Below are 18,132 nucleotides of genomic sequence, written 5' to 3' on the forward strand. Positions count from 1 at the left end.
TATATGTATTTGATATTTATGTGTTAAGTTGATGAATATTGGACCATTTCATTATGCTGTATTGGAGTAGATTTGAAACTAGAAACAAAATCACCCGAGGAAAGAGTCGTCCCATCCTGATCATTAGGAAGACTACGGGTTTAATGCGTCTCCACATTTTCTTGAACAAGATTAAGATGTGTGACCAAACAAGGCAACTTTTCTTCTAGATTTTAACGGACAGCAGAAAAAGAAAAAATGCAGAATATTAACTCCACGCTTAGATTTGATCATTTTATTGTTTCAATGTTCATTTTTTTAAAACAGAAAACCTTTAGGCCCTGTGATAGACTGATGGCCCATCCAAGGTGTATCTATGCAACAACAGCTGGGACAGACTTCGGCTCCCTCATGACCCTGAACTGGGTGAGTGGTTATGAAAACGGATGGATACGTATTTCACTCTGTATCTGTCATATATTTAGTGTCACTGTGATGAAGAGGTTAGCGCTGTCACTTCATAGTAAAAAGTTCTTGGGTTTGAACTTGTGGCATCTTTTGTTCACTTCACGCTTGGTGGATTTTCTCTGGGTTCTCAGATTTCCTCAAACAGTCTAAAGACTACGTGTCAGGTTACCTGGTGAAGTTGCATCTTTAGGTTCAGATGTTCCAGCCTATTGCCCATGTGTACAACTGCATATTAAAATATTTTTATTAAATGAATCTGTACCCTGCTGTGATTTGCGCATAAGACTTAATTGCAGGACACAGATTGAAGAAATGTAATAATTTTAATGAACAACAACTGGTAAGTATTCACAATATAACTGAGAATCAAACTCAAGTTACACTCAAGAAAGGATTTGGTCCAGTTGCCAAAGTTTCTTTGTACTATTTTTTTTCTCCAATTCTGTCAGTTTCACATTCAGGTAAGTTGATTCTGATTTTCAGAATCTCCAAAGCAGGTGAATATTCACTGCTTTCCACAGGGTCAGGTAAGTACTCTTGAGTGCGGTGAGAGTGGCGCTTGTAGGTATGACCAGAAGCTAGCCAGGCTGATGGACCAGGAAGGATTCTACAGGTAAGGTTGGCATGTAAACAAAAAATCAATAAATACCAAAGAAGACTGAGTGATGCTACCACACTGGGAAGCTCAACAACCTGATGAATGGCGAGTGGCGGGTTATAAACTGTATACTGTGTATTTTTGCCCTGTCTCATTGCCCTCACGCCCAGCCGGTCTGAGTTTTGGGAGTTTTTCTTTCCTACTTTTGCCAAATGCTTGCTCATAGATGATTGTTGTGGGGTTTTCTCTATAAGGGTTGTAGGGCATTTACTTTGCAATTTGGAATTTGGTACAATATAAATGAAATTGAATTGAATTGATGATAAGTGTCGATGATAAATGGGTGCGCCAGGAGCCCTGGGCAGCCACATCTTCAGCTGAAGGGAGGTAAGCTGAAAAAGTCACACACAATTACTTGGGGAACCATGACAACCCCATATACACAATTTTGACCTTTTTTAAAGGTTTAATTTTTTAAAAGCTGCACAATTACAGAGGTACAGAACTGGTCTCTGGAATGCACAAAGCAAAAAGCTACAAATAGCTGCTGTTGTGCACTGTCAAATGCACAAAGGCAGTGCCTTGGAGTTCACTCTCCCATTCACTTTTGGTTGTGCCCCCTACAGATACATTAAAGTACCTTTTTTTGTGTGTATCCCAATATAATCTACAGCTTGTATGAAAACAGTTTAATATTTATGTGACTTTTCAAATGCAGAAAACTTTAGAGAGTGATTACACACACATCTGTGATGGAAAAGCAAACAAAGTAACCCATTTAATGATTTTTGTAAGGGTCCTGATGTCCGCCTTTATGCTACTGAGGAGATACGGCCTTCACTTCAGGTCCCTCAGCAGCAGAGGTTTGTGGATCGAAATTATATCAATAGCATCAATATCAGGGCTCGTATTGGCATCGGATTAATACTACAATGATAAGTTTGATACATTTATTCTCTAACTTCAGTATGAATCCCAGTGAATTGCATTAACTAAAATATTATTGTTTTCGGAGAAGGGATGAAAAAATATTCCTCAAACACACACTAGTTTCTAAAGACATTAAAAGCTAAAAGGAAGTGAAAATCACAGTGATTTAATGTCATTAAAATGTGTTTTGCAAACTGATGACGATTCATCTCATAAATCATGACACACTGCTCTGCTATGTTAACCTAATTAGGTTAAATAGGTTAAAAGTACTGGTATCGTTGTTGGCAATACTTGGTATCATATTGATGCCAAAATGTGCAGTACTGCACAGCACTACTCAGCAGCTTTATGATCAAAAGGCTCAGAACCGAGCAGTTCCCCGTGAATTCCCCTAGAGAGCAGCAAAGGACACTAAATAAACCATCCCTTCAGGCACCGTGAGGCTGTATCAAGGATGGTCCTCACACTAATTCTCCAATAGTTCCAGTTACGGTCGAGTTTTCGCCTTACACGGATCGCAAATCAATATCTTTTTGTCCTCGTCGATTCGCCAGCTCGTTTCATACTTTCACGTCAGTCCACAAATAAAAAGCAGAGTGCAGAATATCTGTGGGCAGACTGGCTTGTAAAATGAGTGGCCCTGAAAATGGTACACTGCTCCAGCTTTTTGCCTTCACTGCGGCTTCTTCCCACCAGCACAATCAAACTTTATAGGCTGTGCCTCGTAGCGGTGGGTATTTGCAGAGGCTGACCCTGCTGGCGAAGCAGGAAACTTTCGTGGTGTTGCTGAAACTACACTGTGGGGTGTTCCACTGATGTCTTCTGTCTGTCACATTATAACCCCTAAACAAACTACTTCCTACATCATGATCAGGATCAGATATTAAGTAATTTGTCTTCCCAGCAATAACGAAGAGCACAGTGGCCGACACAGCAGCCAAACAGAAACCAAAACAAAACCTGCTCCTAACAGGTGTATCGACGGCAGCGTTGGAGCTTAATAGCCAATCAGGAGAGGCGATAAGTAGTGTGGGCGGATTTCCAAAAGAAAAAAAAGTATTAAACGCTCCAAATCTTTTGGATGGGACTTAATAGGGCGAAGGAGGTGTCGGTCATTCCAAAGGAGGCGTGTTCAGACGCCCGACACGCACACGCATACGCACGCGCGCACATCGCGCCCCCCCCCCCCCCCCCCCCCCCCCATCCTCCTCCTCCCTCCCCCCAGCCACCGGCGCGATGGCAGTGTGAGGAGTAAATGGCTCAGAGTATCCGCGGTGGAAAGCGACCTAAACACTGGAGTAGGAACCGACACGCAAACAGAACGAGACGCGGTGCGTAAAAGCTCTCCACGGCGCACGGAAACGGTGCCAGGTGTCCAAGAAGCGCAAAAGAAGACTCCGACGGGGTTTTATTTTTTTTCTTTTTCCTTCCTCTCTCTCTATCTCTCTCTTTCGCTCTCTCTTTTGGTTAATTTTTTTACGCGTGTGATCAACGAGGATATCTTAATTGGACATGTGAGTTACGGGAGTTAACAAGAGAAGCAGGTTTTTTTTCTTCCCGCCCCCCAAGATGAAGTTCTTCCCAGCTTGCGTCCTCGTCACTTTGGCGGTGATCGGATCCTGTGCGGCGCAATCAGGTGAGTGCTTTTTGGGGATGCGCGTCTCTGCGCCTCCGTTATTCGGTCAGGGTCTGACTTGAAAAGCACCGATGAAGTGAGAGTTGAGACATCCAAAGAGCAACAGAGCCGATGCTTTTCTGTCCCTGCAGAGACTTTAACAATAATTCCACTAAATGATAACTGAAGGTCGCCGGGTTTCTGACTCTTTCTGGTCCAAAACTTAACACAAGTTCACATCCTGGCACGCTGGTGCTGATTTCAATTATCGCTCTCGCACCTACAGGAAACTGTCATTCAACTGCATCTGCGTAAAATAAAATAAAGCTCCCCAAACTGTCCTTCTTCTGTCGTTTTAACACAGTTTTATTTTTTTTTTCTCTTTTTTTTACGCGAGATATGCTGGTTCGAAAACGATAACATCAAATGAAATCTCCCAACAAAGAAAAAACATCTGTCATCAAACAGACTGCGAATCTGCGCTGATTTAGATTATTTAGATCCCTTCACTAAGTATGAATGAATGCGCCATCGTTTCAGTTTAATTCCCCAGAAGACTCGAAGACTAATATATTTATATATAAGACTCGGGCTGCACCAGTGGCACAGTTTTTTTTAATTCCTTACTGTCTTTGAATAATTTAGATGTAGCAGATATTCTGAGGGCGATACAGGCAGTGGGAAAACATCTCGCTTTCATCATCATCATCGCGACCCCCGTGGAGTCGGTCCCTTGACGAAAATCACTTTAATGCTTCTTCAGCGTGCCTGTTTTGGCTTCGGATGCGTCAGTGACACTCGACAGTCAATTTATAGTAAAGTTAATGGTGTTTTATTTATGTGCTCTGACAGATCTTTCCTTTGGCGCCCCTGTAGGGTGTTTGCTGAGGTTTTAAATCCCGCTGGGATGTTTTGTTTATGATGCATGATTTGATTGCGCTCTTATTTGAAGTAAATCATTAAGTTCAACTTTTTTCTTTTCTCCAATGGGTTTTTGTTCCCACGCTTATTCATCGATAATTCTAATTTGATTTGGTTTGGTGTGATATCTCTTCTGGAATTCTGTCCAGTTATTTGGAGTTCAGTAAGTGATCCATAATCTGGGCTCTTAGTTGACACAATCAAGTGTTTGGCACAGACTGCTGAGCCAAGGAAAAACAAACAGAAACGCACTTATGAGGCGGCACAACAGGAAAGTTGTCAGATTCATGTTCAGAGGTGAATTTGGCCCCAAACTTCCAAGGATTCCAAATTAAATTCCTGGATGCTTTTCCCCCTTCCCGCCTCTAAAGACAGCTCTGTTTTTCTTTGGCCTCTGCACATACACACCACCTCTCTCTTTCTCTTCCTGAGTCCCGGTTGGATCTTTGGATGCAAGGCGATGGAGAGGGTGGATGCGCGGATGGATGGGTGACACCCGGGATGAATGGGGAAGTAAAGTGGGACCCTCGCTGGTTTATTTATTCTCCGTGCATGCACTCCCACTCCGGGATATTTGTGATGCAAATTGTAGCCTAGGAATCTGAGCTATGCCTCTTGGGGAAAATGTTGTGTTTGTGTGCATTGAGCAGTGCTGAGTGTGCTGTCTTTCCACTCTTTCCCCACCGCCCCACCCCCATCTCTCTCGCTCTCTCCCTCTTTATTGGAGGTATAAAAAAATGACAGCACACATCATATATCAATCCCACGTGAAGCCGTGCGAGGGTGAAGTAAGTCAAGGCGAAAGATGTTCACTTATAAAATGGTGATTGAATCTGTCTCCTGCTGCGAGACAAATGTCTGAAGCGGTCCTTCCAGTCAGCCGGTCTACAGGGGTGCACACGCTGTGAACTATGTGGGCGCCTCATCTGTGCCAAGCGTGGATGTTTTCACACAGCCAGAGAGCTTTCTCATTTTCAATTAGACAAACGTGAAACCCACAAAAGTCATTCAGAGATCAGCGATGACCACGTGGAAACGGGCCTGATCAGCTTTCTCATTTTAAACTCATGGAAGGCGAAAAGAAAAAGAAAACCTTGGCTGACTTCTCTCAGCCCTAATGTTCCTGGTGATTTGAGACTAAAGAAATAAACTGGCATGCGTGACAATGCATGAAATTTCCACCTGAGAGAACATCCCCCAAAATCAGCCAATTACAGCTCCCCGGGAGTGAGGTCAGAAGGAGCAAGCCTGTTAATAGAGATGCTTAGGAGGATTTGTACCTTTTTGTCCCCATAACCAGGACTGTGTGTGATTAAAGCACAAAAAACACACTGATGCTGTTGAACCTGCACCTAATTTAGTCAGAGCTTCCTATACTGACCGTCTTGTTTGAACATCATGCAGTTTGGGGTTTTAAGCACATATACAGCCTGGTCCTGGTAGCTTGAAAAGGGTTAAGGAGGCTAAAGCTGGAACTGAGCAGATCATGAGAGTGAGGTTGGTGGCTCGGTCTCCGGCTGCTCCAGTGTGCATGCAAAAGCTACCGTGGGTAGTATACTCAAACCGGAGTTGCTCTTGATGCGTTCGTCAAATTTATCGCACGTAGAAAAGAATGACGTGAATGAGGCGTGTTGTATGAAAGCAATTCGAATAATATGCAAAAACCAGATCATCTACCGATTGGTTAATCCAGCCATCAGTTTGACTAACAGAGCCAGTCTGAAGCATGAATATAATATTCAGCTCAGCCTCATAAATTATATATTGGTGAAATAGTGAACTAATTAACTAAACTAATTGATTAAAGCTTCCTTCAGCTGCTCCTTTATTTGAAAGGGGTCACCAGAGCGGTTGGATCTGCATATGTGATTTTGCAATCAGTGTCTCCAACTGACATTTCACGTGTTAGGCAAACGTACTAACCACTACACTATGAAGCAATACATAAATTAATTCATAAATTTACTTAATTTCCACCTGGAAATAAAAAAGAAGGGGAAAAAAACCTTTGAGAATTCTGGGAATTTTCAAATTCAGCAAGTCTTCCATCAAAAAACCAGAGTGCGACTTCAATAAATCGACTTCCACTCAAGGACTTGGAAACCCAGAGAATGTGCCACACTTGGGATATCTGACCTGGTCCAAGTGCAGGGACTATGATTGTGAAAGAGTGTATCAGTGCAGCCGTACATCCCACTGATGTCCATTAAAAAGCACTGTAAAAAAACTTTTTTTTTTGTGGGGGGGGGGGGGGTTGTATCAAACTTGTCTTTCTGAGGTCATGAATAAACAGTCACACTCTGTCCTTGTAGTTGTGAAGAGGGTTAGTCATGTGTGTTCAGTCAGATTTGCACTTGTTTGAAGGATGGGGGCGGCTGAGTTAGTCTCTTAAGTGTCTTGAGAAGATGTGCCATGAAAATGTCACATCACAGATGACGGCTTTCTCTTGAACACGTTGTTTTGGCAGAGCTCGACAGGGAGAATTTTTGGCTTGCAACTTTTGATTTCGCTGCATGAAAAGCGGTGTTTGAGTCAGCAAACGGGACTGCACATTGCTGCGGAGGTGCAGGTTAATGATTGTTTGCAGGAATTTGTAGGCCAGGAATTGACAGGAAATAAAGTTTTGCTCTGATTGAGAAGCTGGCAGTTGAGATGGTAACGTGTAGGTCAAAATGCTGGGTAATCAGGATCAGGATAGTGAGGGTTTGTTTCAGATGATTCCCAGAACTTAACAGGCTTTAAGCGCCTGGAACCTTCCAGTAATCGATGACGTCTACAGGTATTTAATGGGTGGAAATCAAGTTTTCCGTGCCACGTTTAAGAAAAAAATATGGTTACCAAATATATTAGCAAGTGATGACTCCTTAGTGTTGTGGCTAACATATTCACTTCTTGGTTCAATTCCAAACAGAGACACAAATCCGCTTTGAGGTTGAGTCAGGAAGGGCATCTGATGTAAATCTCTGCCTAGCCAAGCAGCTTCTTCTTGGTCACGTGCTACCAACAGATATCTACCAGTGTTACCTTAATAAAAGAAGCACACACCGGTAGTCTCACCATCCTCATCTACCGCTTTCTTTTTGGTTTTTTTTGTTTACCTCTGCTTCCTGAAACAACTGGCTCAAACATTTTAATCCCTCCAGCTCTCGAGAGTGCCTCACAAATGCTGCACTCACACGTGTGTGTGTTTGGGTGACATTTAAAGATCTCCTGTGAAATGGCGGAGGGGGAGAAAGGGGCAGCGGGAAGGGAACCCGCTGAATGCCAGTATCAAATTACTGGGCGTTTGTCAGCTGGCACACACGGAGCTGGCCGAGGCTTTGTAGAAGACTGACGGAAATGAGAATTTATTACAAGCTAATTAAGCTTTTTTTTGATAGGATCAGTCTAGACCGCGAGGCCTTTATTTGACAGCATGAGAGATGAGGGGGGTGAAGGAATTCAATCTTGCTCTAAATTAGTCAACACGGCTATCATAACTTGATATCTGCCAGGCTCGACCCGTGCCAGGCTTCAGCTGGATGTTTGTCATATATGCCGGTGCGAGCTGATGGAGATCTGTACAGTTTCTGTGCATTTGTCAGTGTCTTCTGCTGAAAGAGACGGAATAACGCACGGCAGTTTGCACAGAAGAATAATAATCGCAGTTCAGCGAGGGTGACATTGAGGTGTGGGCTGTTATTTTCTTCCTCTGTCATAACCGGACAGTCTCAGCGGGCCGTAAGGGAAGCCTTACAAATGACTATGTGATGCATGGGGGTGATGGAACGCTTTTCCAAGGCCTGAGACAGCAGCGCGCTACCTCTCATGGTACTCACCAGCTGAATCAGCACTCAGATTATTATCTGCACGGGCCGAACAAAGATGACGCTGTCCTCTCTCTTGCTCTCTTTTCCAAAGGAAAAAAAAGTCATCTCTTTTTGACTCCTACTTTTCTTTCCCATGCATTCAAGAGCGATCCGGCAACGTCACAAGCCCATTTGCTTGGCATTTTGTTCGCCCGCCAGCTGTACAGAGGGGCCTCTGTTTCTCGAGTTTGTGTCCCGCCCAAATATTTACATGCGGAATCACAACTGCACAGCATGGGAGGGAAAACATCCAAGACTCGGGTGCAAAATAGCGGCTTTATTGGCCTCTGTAATCATCCCGAAGCTTCTTCGTCTCTGGCGCCGTGTTTGTGTGTTTGGCAGGACAGACTTTTGAACCCCCTCCCTCCATCACCACCCCCCGTGCTTGTGCTTCCTAATGATGAGCAGGGCTGGCTTTGGTTGTGCCGAGCCATCCGGTGCCAACTCCTAGTGTGAGTTAGATTGGCCAATCGAAGCCTGGCACAGATGCCCCCCCGCCTTTTTAGGAAGACTTAAGTCTCGCCCGAAAACACAGAAGGATTTACTGTAAACATCAGCGCGTCCACGCACTGTTTACGTTTTTGCATGCATTTTGATTCTGCGACATTGTGAGCTGTGTGTTTTAAAGCGGAAGGCAGCTGTATTTTCTCACTCAATGTAGTTTTGGAGTTGGGTGGTTCTGATTTCTTTCTTTCCCTTTCTCATATACAAACACACATACACACACACTGAGTGAAGCATGGCCCGGGAAAAGAAAAGACAGGAAAGACAGAGGAATCTTTTTTTTCCTTTCCTCTTCTGTTTCTTCTAGACCACTGGAGGGTTTGTTCAACCCGCCACTTGTAATTCCACTCAGAGACAAATGCCTCCATCCTGCGTCTGAGGGGCTTCCTACACACACACATACACAAAACCCGAATTCACACACACTATCGAGCATCGCAAATACACACTGATCTTGCCGAGCAGTGTGGATTGGCTTGCACAACCTCCTTTACTTTGTCCTTTATTTCATTACCTCTCTTCCACTTTCTGTCCGGCACATTTGTCATCTCCTTTCCTTTTCCTCCATTTCCAAATCCCTTCGTCTGCTCTTCTCCCCTCGCGCACACCTTGTCTCCATCCTGCTCTCATTCATTAGCATCGCTCATTGTGTGTCTCTTTCACTTCCCTTCGCTTCTGCTTTTCTTTCCACATTTTATTAACAGCTTCTTTTTTATTTCCTCGCCTTTCCGCACTCTTTCTTACTCTGCTTCTTTCTCAAAAATCACTCACACACTCTCTCTCCTCCTTCTGTTTTTCATTAGTCGTGTGTGTGTGTGCGCGCGCAGGGCTGTCATCGAGCACACAGGGAGAATGGAAAACAGCTCATTTTTTTCCAGCTTTAATTACGACACCCAATTTGTTTCATGGACAACATGCTGTCGGCAGCTCCTTCACACACCACTCAAACTGTCACTTACATGTGTGTATGCGTCTCTCTGTGTGCAATCGGAGACTTGCAAGGGTTTAAATGGGTTTAATTTTGTGTCGAGTATTTCAGTAATTGCTCATCTTAGTCTCGGTTAGGGTTAGCTTTAAAACTTAATATGGGCGATCGTGGCTCAAGAGTTGGGAGTTTGCCTTGTAATCGGAAGGTTGCCGGTTCGAGCCCCGGCTTGGACAGTCTCGGTCGTTGTGTCCTTGGGCAAGACACTTCACCCGTTGCCTACTGGTGGTGGTCAGAGGGCCTGGTGGCGCCAGTGTCCGGCAGCCTCGCCTCTGTCGGTGTGCCCCAGGGTGGCTGTGGCTACAATGTAGCTTGCCATCACCAGTGTGTGTGAATGGGTGGATGACTGGATGTGTAAAACGCTTTGGGGTCCTTAGGGACTAGTAAAGCGCTATATAAATACAGGCCATTTACCATTTAAAGATTTTTTAATGGAGACTCATTTATGACGACCTATTGACGTGAAAGCACGTATCGCTTTTACTCTCAACAAGCAGCGGGTGCTGCCATGGGCACCTCGCTTGTGCCAAAGCGCTCACGGGCGGAGGATAGTCCTCCCCCAGCTTCTATCAGGGCAGGAGATGTTCGCATCTATGCGTCCAAACTGCAAATGAATCGCGCATGAGCGAAGCCGCTGCTCCCACACCTACTGTAACGCAGTCAGTTCTTCTTTTACTATTATGTTGTTTTGTGGATCACAAGGTTTAAAACTACTTATAAACACACACACACACACACACACACACAAAGTAACTCCACCAGAGCGCTTATTTTGGGTCACTTTTGCCGGTCCAAGCCCAAAAAAAGGAATAGGGTTGGAACTGTGACATTAAAAAAAAAATTGCTAAAAGAAATTTAATTTGTAGTTCTGAATAAACTCTAAATGCAGGACATTTCTAACTCACTTTATGTCTCTTCCACAATGTTATTTTTCTCTCCTACAATGTAGGTTACAATTACATTAGCATGACCAATTATGCAAATTAGGCAATGACGTCATTTAGCGACTTCTATCGACTTTTATGACAGCCAATAGCGATTTTCCTTACTGAGGAGTTGGCAACACTGCAAAGGAAGCTCTAGCCAATAGCTATCTGCTAGGGTTCACCTAAATATTACATGCCATAGCTAGTGATCACGTTTGCTAGCATTAGCTGATAAGTTATCACAGTTACTTCTGGCTCCAGAAACTAAACCGGTGGGTCAGGTCACAATGGCTAGATCTGCAATTTCATCAGCTAGATGCTAAAGAAGTCATTTTGCTTACTGGTTGTGTAAGCATAGTGGCTAACTGTGTTAGCAGCTAGCTGTATTAGCTAAACAGCCAAATGGCTGCTCTCTGGGAGTTTAAGTTTAACACCAGAAAAAGTCGCTAGAGTTGTTGCTAGTCGCTTTAGAAAAAAAAGTCGCTAAGGGGGTCTGAAAACTCGCTAAATATAGTAACAAACTCGCTAAGTTGGCAACACGGTTCCTTTGTCAACATCGACCTGCTAGCTAAAGTAGCTACACATCTAATAATGATCATTTTAGGCACTTATAATATTTAATTAAATTTGTTAAAACACTGAGCTTGGCTATCTTATGAAGGAGGAAATTAGCTGTAGAGACCATTTGTTTTGTTTTAGGCTATGAAAAATTTTGTTTTGTCTTGTTTCATTAGGGCCTTTTAACATGCAAGTATTCTATGGTGATTGCCTCACTTACATACACAGTATACAAGATGAACCTAGTTACTGTGATGTCGCCGACTGGTCCAGTTTTGAAGCCTCGACTCCAGCATCGCTAGCTTGGTTGAAAAAAAACCAAACAGCTGTGACGAGTGGGGATAGGTCTGATTGAAGCTGCAGGCTCAGTGGCTTTTTATTTTTTAAATCAGTGTGACCAAAACCAGTAACTATGACCATAAACTCAGCAGCAAAGTGTTTAGGGTGGTCAAGATAGAAAATTATTTTCGCCTAGACTTCTATTGAGGTTTTTCATGTGACATCATGTGCACATTGCCCAAGAGTTTTCCACCATAATGGATATGATCCAGCCACTGGTTCCTTTGGAAAACAATGTCCTTCCCCAAATTAGTTAGTAGTACTTTCTGGATGAAAACTTGCTAGCAGACTACCATTCTTGGTAGTTTTTTTTTTTTTTTCAATATTTACTTTGAAGGCAAGCCTTTTTAATTTCCAGTTTACATCATACTTTTCAAGTTCTACTGCTGCTCAGCTAGTAGTTAGCTCACATTTGCAGATAGACATGAAAAATAGGCAACCATGGCAGTCAACTAGTGACCAAAGCAACCAGATTTTTGCCAGTCGGTTGAGGAGTATATGTTTTCCTGATCTGTAGACCTATGTGACTAGAAGTTTAACATTCATTTTCTATACAACTGCCATCAGCCTCCAGGAACCACGGTGGTCAGGAAGCACTAATTTTTCCTTCATGAACGGTGGTTGCCAGATATTCGCGAGACTAGTCGCTACATGTCATTTGTCCAAAATAGTAACTTAAGCAAATAAGTTAAGTCACATGTTGCAACCACAGCTATTGTCAATAGAACATTTTCCATCTCATCTTGATGTTTAAGTTAGCAGTAAGTCTTGTTTTATTTTTCCTTGAATGGGAAAGGCATTGCTAAGATCATATTGAACTGACAGGGAACCCAAAAAATATAATAGTGAACTACATAAGCAGAGTTGTTCATGAAACATGGTACCTGCAGGTAAAAATTATCTCTTTGCCGCTATAGCACAAGCATTACATTCACAATGGTGATTAGCACAAAGTCCAGAAGCTTTATGGATAATATTAGAGTGTTTTCTGTCATGAGGTTTAGGTTTTGGGAAGGCCTGTGGTTCTGAGTTAAAGCTTATATGGAATCAGTGCGTGAGCTGCACAAATACGTATGTGTGCATATGCATCTATTTGTGTATTTGGGCTTGTGTATACAAGTGTTGAATTTATATTTGCAGCGCTGTGCTCAGGCATGGAGCCAACACAGGAAGTGGGACAGTGTTCAGCTTCCTTTGATTGGCAGCACTTCTTTGGTGAAGCAGGATCAAGTGCCATTGACTCCGTCTTTCACAAACGAGTTTGTCTGAGCTTTTTCTTTTTAGTTCCTTTGCCTTCTTTCACTTGCTTCCCTTTGCTTTCTGTTCTGTCTCTCAGCGCAGCACAATAGAGGGCATTAGAATCACAATAGACCCCCCCTCCCCCCGCCACCGTAACCTTGACAAAGGCTTCAGTTTTAATGAAAGTCTGTAAGAAGAGAAATGATCACTGGTCTCTAATCCCTCATCTGTGCATGTGTCGACCTGACAATTCAACCACGACCTGTAGATTTTTGTCATTACCTTCATTGTGCCCCCCCTTTTCTGTGTGACTGCACACACACACACATTTATACGCACGTTAACTCTGTGTCATATTTTTATTTCAGTCTAGTTGAAAACTTAGCTATTTTGGATGTTTATCATTAGTTCACACAGTGTTGTGTGTCTGTGTGCGTGTGTTTGTGTGTAATCAACCCCGCCTGGTGTATTGTGTGTGAGCTAATCCCTAGTAAGATATTCACGGCAGCTAATCTGTTTAATTACACTACAAATTAAGGATATTTACTGTTCCAAGACTTTTATGCGACACCCGCCTTAATCAGGCCTTAATCTGTCTGGCGCTATGAGAGTGTGTATTAGGCCATGTGTGCGCATGAGTGTGTGTGTGCGATTGATACTCTGTATGCTTAGGCATGTGCGACTTTGTGTCTATCAGGCTGTTCCTGCCAGAGTCTGTCTGTATCTCTCTCTGCCTCGGTTGCTTTCTGAATATTTGCCCACAATTAAAAGAGAAAAGAAAACAAGAGATTATTGTTTTTTTCCCCAGTTGTCAGCGTGCCAGAGAAAGGCATCATTTACAAGGATTAAAATTTAATATCGGTAAGATGTTGCTCTGCTATTTAAAGGACGCAAACTCAGATCTACACGAGCGCTGCTCTCCGCGACTTCGTCTTGTGTTCTGCTAATTCTGCAGGATTAAAAATGTGTTCAAACCACGGAAACAAGCTGTGTTCTTTTGTTAAGGGCAGAATTATGGAAGCAGGCAGCTGCGGTGTGTGTGCACTTCACTGTACATTTGAAATGAACGCAGGGTTTGTAAAGTCTTTACAAGTGCCAGTCCCTACAGCAGTGTTTTGGCTCTTTATTGCGGTGCTTCATTTTTTAAATAAAAATTAACAACAAAAAAACCCAAAAAACAGTTTGAGCTCCTGTCCATCAGAGTGATGAAATTTTGAGATTGATGGAGTGTTTTGGCTAGCTCAAATTTTTTCACGACATACAGAAAGGTTTTAGAGTTAAGACCTGATTTTAGAGATGAATTTAGAATACGGTCTAAATGTGTGAGTTTATGGTGAGGGTGAGCAAAAAAAAAATTTACCTTAGTGTTTGCCAACAATTTTCCACAATATGCGTCTTTTTGTTTTAGTACAGTACAATAAAACTATTTAAAAATGTCAAAAAATGTGAGATATTATTTGGGGATGATTGGACACGTCTTGGTTGTCGTTGTATCATGAAGGATCAACGTTCGAGCATAAATGATGGACTAGCTGCATTATAACCTGTTGAGCTTTTGACAACACGCACTGTATTCTTGTATGGTGTCGATGATATTTTAGTACAAATAAACACCAAATAATCCTCAAAAACGTTGCACCGCTAGCTTGCTAGCATTCTCATTGCTGAAAACTGGTTGTTGGCCCCTTCTTATCTGCTACATAGTTAAGACGGCGGTTGTTGAGGGTAATAAATGTGCCTTAGAAAGTTCGGAGTAAACTCTCTATTTACTAGTAGTACGGCACAAAACTGTTGTCGTTAGTCTGAACATATTTATGCAAATAAAAATGTAAGAATTGAAGTATTGAAGATTTTAGAAATGTTACAGCCACACTAGTGAAACGGGTGATTGTGCAATTTACACTGAGCTTGTCATCTGTTTTTTGTTTGCAGTGGTTGCTTTGAAAACGGTGACCGGGTCTGCAACCACTTGCAGACCCGGTCGGAATCAGTCAGCAATTGAATGTAATTTGTAAAAATTTAGATTTGCACTGATAAATCAATGAAAACTGCAATTGTTTGCTGTCTACATATGCTGAAATTCACATTAACTACGGACTCCAGGCTGAACCTTATAGATCCTCCTGCAATTTAACTGCAAAATGACAGACGCGCTCTGCAACCTAACTTTTACATAGGCATACAACCAGTTGAGTTGAGTCACCTATTGTAAAGAGATGCGTTGCGGATGAGTTGTGTTTACTGGTACACAGGGGTACTCAGGGTGATTTCAGCGTGTTAGTCTACTTTTAGAAATTAGACATCAGTTATTTGCAAACCGTTGCCAATCTATCGGAGACCTTTTGCCAATCCAATCCAATCCAATGAATGAGTCAGACCATGACTATTTGGAAATAGGTTACCTCCCACCAGGTGTGCAATCATCTCGCGATTCCAAGTGATCAACCAGAGGGTGAGGCTGTTGCATGGTCGACCTCTGGCCAATGAGCTGGTCGCCACAAATCAGCAATCACTGGGTAACCACCAATTTTTTTCCAATTGAGGGGAAGATTTCTAACATTTCTTACCTTACCTAGTCCGACTGAGCCATTTTGTGTACTTTTTGTTGGTAGGTGTGTAGTTTCTGTGGGGTAAGCTTTGATTTGAATTTGCCTCCTAAAGTGGTTCTGATTTGCTGATTTTATGTTTCAGGCCACTAAAAGTAGAATAATTGATAGAATTCCCTCAGAATGACCTATTTTCCACATTCAAGTTATGAAGATTTAAATAAAAAAAAGTTGAGTTAATTTGAGTTTGAATTTATTTCATGACCAATTTCTGCTAGGAATTGTTTGTAGTCACTAAGTATCCATGCTGAGATTTTGTGCTGTTGGTGTTTGCCAACTGTGATCTGCAAGCATGCATGGTTGTGCACCCGTTAGTTCTCCACGTGTGTTTACGGGTGTTTATGTACAGCGTTTTGTACGAGTTAGAGGTTGCGTGCTCAGATGGGGCACGCTGTCCTTTCTAAATGGCCCCGCCCGCGATGCTGACCTGTAATAAATGAGTGGGCACGAGAAAGTGGCAGGCATGACAGCTGACTGGGGAGGGTGGGAATAGAGAGGGAGAGAGAAAAGGTGGAGGTGTGTGTCTGTTCAGGGGAGTGTGTGTTTGAGAGCAAAGAGAGACAAAGCAAGACAAAGCGTAGGTAAAAGAGATGGAAATTCTCTAAGGACAGATAAGGAGGGAGCATGAGAGGATGATGGGGAGACAATGGAGGAGGCACTGTGGGTCGGTCGTCGTGAAACAATACCCTGACCAGAGGTGGAGACACTCTCTCTGTTGCCACTTGTTCTTTTTATGCTCATTACCCCCAACCTCCCCACATTTTTTTTCCTCTGAAGTCACCTTGCAGTCCAGTAGAAATATGGCCGCTCCTTTGGCGGGGTTTAAAGGTACATAAAACTCGTGGAGGAGAAGCCGTGGATGTGTGTGTGTTTATATGTGCGTATGTGTGGAGGCGAGTCACCTTCAGCAGTAAGAAAGATGAGGGAGCGCTGGAATGAGTGCATTTATAAGAATCTGTTTGTGCATTTCTACGGTTTTGTGCACCGGTTCATTAATTTGTCTGCAGCTGAGAGGCAGAAACACACACAGAGGCGCACACCTGAGCGCTCCCCCGCGTCGCAACTTTTAACCAGTTGCTCTGCGGCAAGAACGCCATCGCTCTCGGCAAGGTGAACGTGAGCTGATGGAGTGTTATTTGCAAGATGGGTTAACAGAGGGAGAAAGCAAGAGAGGTGGTCTAATTTCGGCCGACAAGGGAGATGAATCATGTGTGTTTGTGTGGTTACAGTATGTATATGTGTGTGTGTGTGTGTGTCCAGCAGAGGTTAAGGTGGAGTGAGAGAGGCAGTGTGCTGTCTCTGAGGAGCACAGCTATCACCGCCGCTGAACGCCCCAATTAATCAGCCAGGGCCACACAGGCTCTTACTGTGTATGCGTGCGTGTGTGTGTGTGTGTGTTTGTCCGGCATCCACTGTGTAATTGTGAAGTGTGTCACGATCAGTGGGATGTGTCACTGTTTTGTTCTGTACCCATGGATGATGCTAATGGGGTCACATGTGTATCTAAGGAAAAGCAAAAGATGGCAAAAGCTTTATCTATGTGTTTATATTTTTACCCTGTTTTGTGAATAGTAAAATTTGAAAAACATGTCTCCAAATGGATCTACAAATCTACAAAAACTTCAGCCCTAGAAGAAAACTGAAAACAAATATCTGCCAGCACTGTTTGTTGTATCTTTTCTGATATTGTTGGACTTCTGGTGACTTAGAAATGAAGAAGGGCTGGATATTTTTTAAAAACGTGCACCAGAATGACAGAAGAGTTTTTCGGAAATATAGACATAATACTATGAAGCATTCCTTCTAACAAAAGAAGCCTGTGTTTTTGTATCTTATACTTGGCTCAACTACACTGTAACAGAAATTTCCAAGAATAAACCTCACCAAATCGGCTGAATTTGATCAAAGAACGTGTATAAATGATCGTTGCTTGACTGTGTTTAACACTCAGTGACGCAGAGGCCTTGAAGCCTCATTTTTAAAGGATTACTTCAGTGAATTAGTTTTGCTTCTTTATTAAGTTGATTGACTCATAAGACAAGTTAAAGAATTGCCAAAATCAAAGCGTAATATTCTAAAGCTGACGATAATGCATGCGTAGTTTTAGCTTCCTTTATGAGTCATGTTGAGCTAATTATGCACAATCCTCTTTGACAGCTACATGTGGTTGGGGACCATGTGGTAAAGACTGGATGGTTATATGCTGAAATCAACACTAACTTGCCAGGATATGCTGGACAGAGTCTGACTGATAAGGGATTTTTAAAGACCCATACTGGTACCAATATTTGTTGATTTAAAAATGTGATATTCTGATATATTGGCCAATATTTTGTTGTGTTTGTGGCAAACACAACTGCAGAAACTGCAGAAGACTTTCTAATGGGACGATACATCATCAACGCTCTTCCATCTCTTATTTACTTTTGAAATTTTCATACATCAGTTATTATAAATTAGATACTGATTAATAAGCAAAAAGCTATTACCAGACGTTAATATCAGCCCAGTGATTCCATGGTGACTTGGTTGAAACTGAAATAAAACCACTGTGTAAAACTGATCTGATTTGAGCAAAGAATGAAGGAGGCCATCTGTAGTATATTCATCTGG

The 18,132-nt window shown here is 42.7% G+C and overlaps 1 protein-coding gene across 3 annotated transcripts in view; it reads left to right on the top strand.

The window, feature by feature from the left end:
- The first annotated feature begins 3,216 nt into the window (after nucleotides 1-3,216).
- LOC101467929 (receptor tyrosine-protein kinase erbB-4) overlaps nucleotides 3,217-18,132 on the top strand; it is a 377,596-nt gene continuing 362,680 nt past the window's right edge. For all 3 annotated transcript variants that reach the window (XM_023153471.3, XM_004562566.4, XM_014409895.4), the window contains exon 1: nucleotides 3,217-3,614. In XM_023153471.3, the coding sequence (XP_023009239.1) occupies nucleotides 3,548-3,614 (67 nt within the window). In that variant the 5' untranslated portion in view covers nucleotides 3,217-3,547. The remainder of the gene's footprint in view (nucleotides 3,615-18,132) is intronic.

The sequence above is a fragment of the Maylandia zebra genome, linkage group LG23, assembly GCF_041146795.1.
Source record: "Maylandia zebra isolate NMK-2024a linkage group LG23, Mzebra_GT3a, whole genome shotgun sequence".
Lineage (NCBI taxonomy): Eukaryota > Metazoa > Chordata > Actinopteri > Cichliformes > Cichlidae > Maylandia > Maylandia zebra.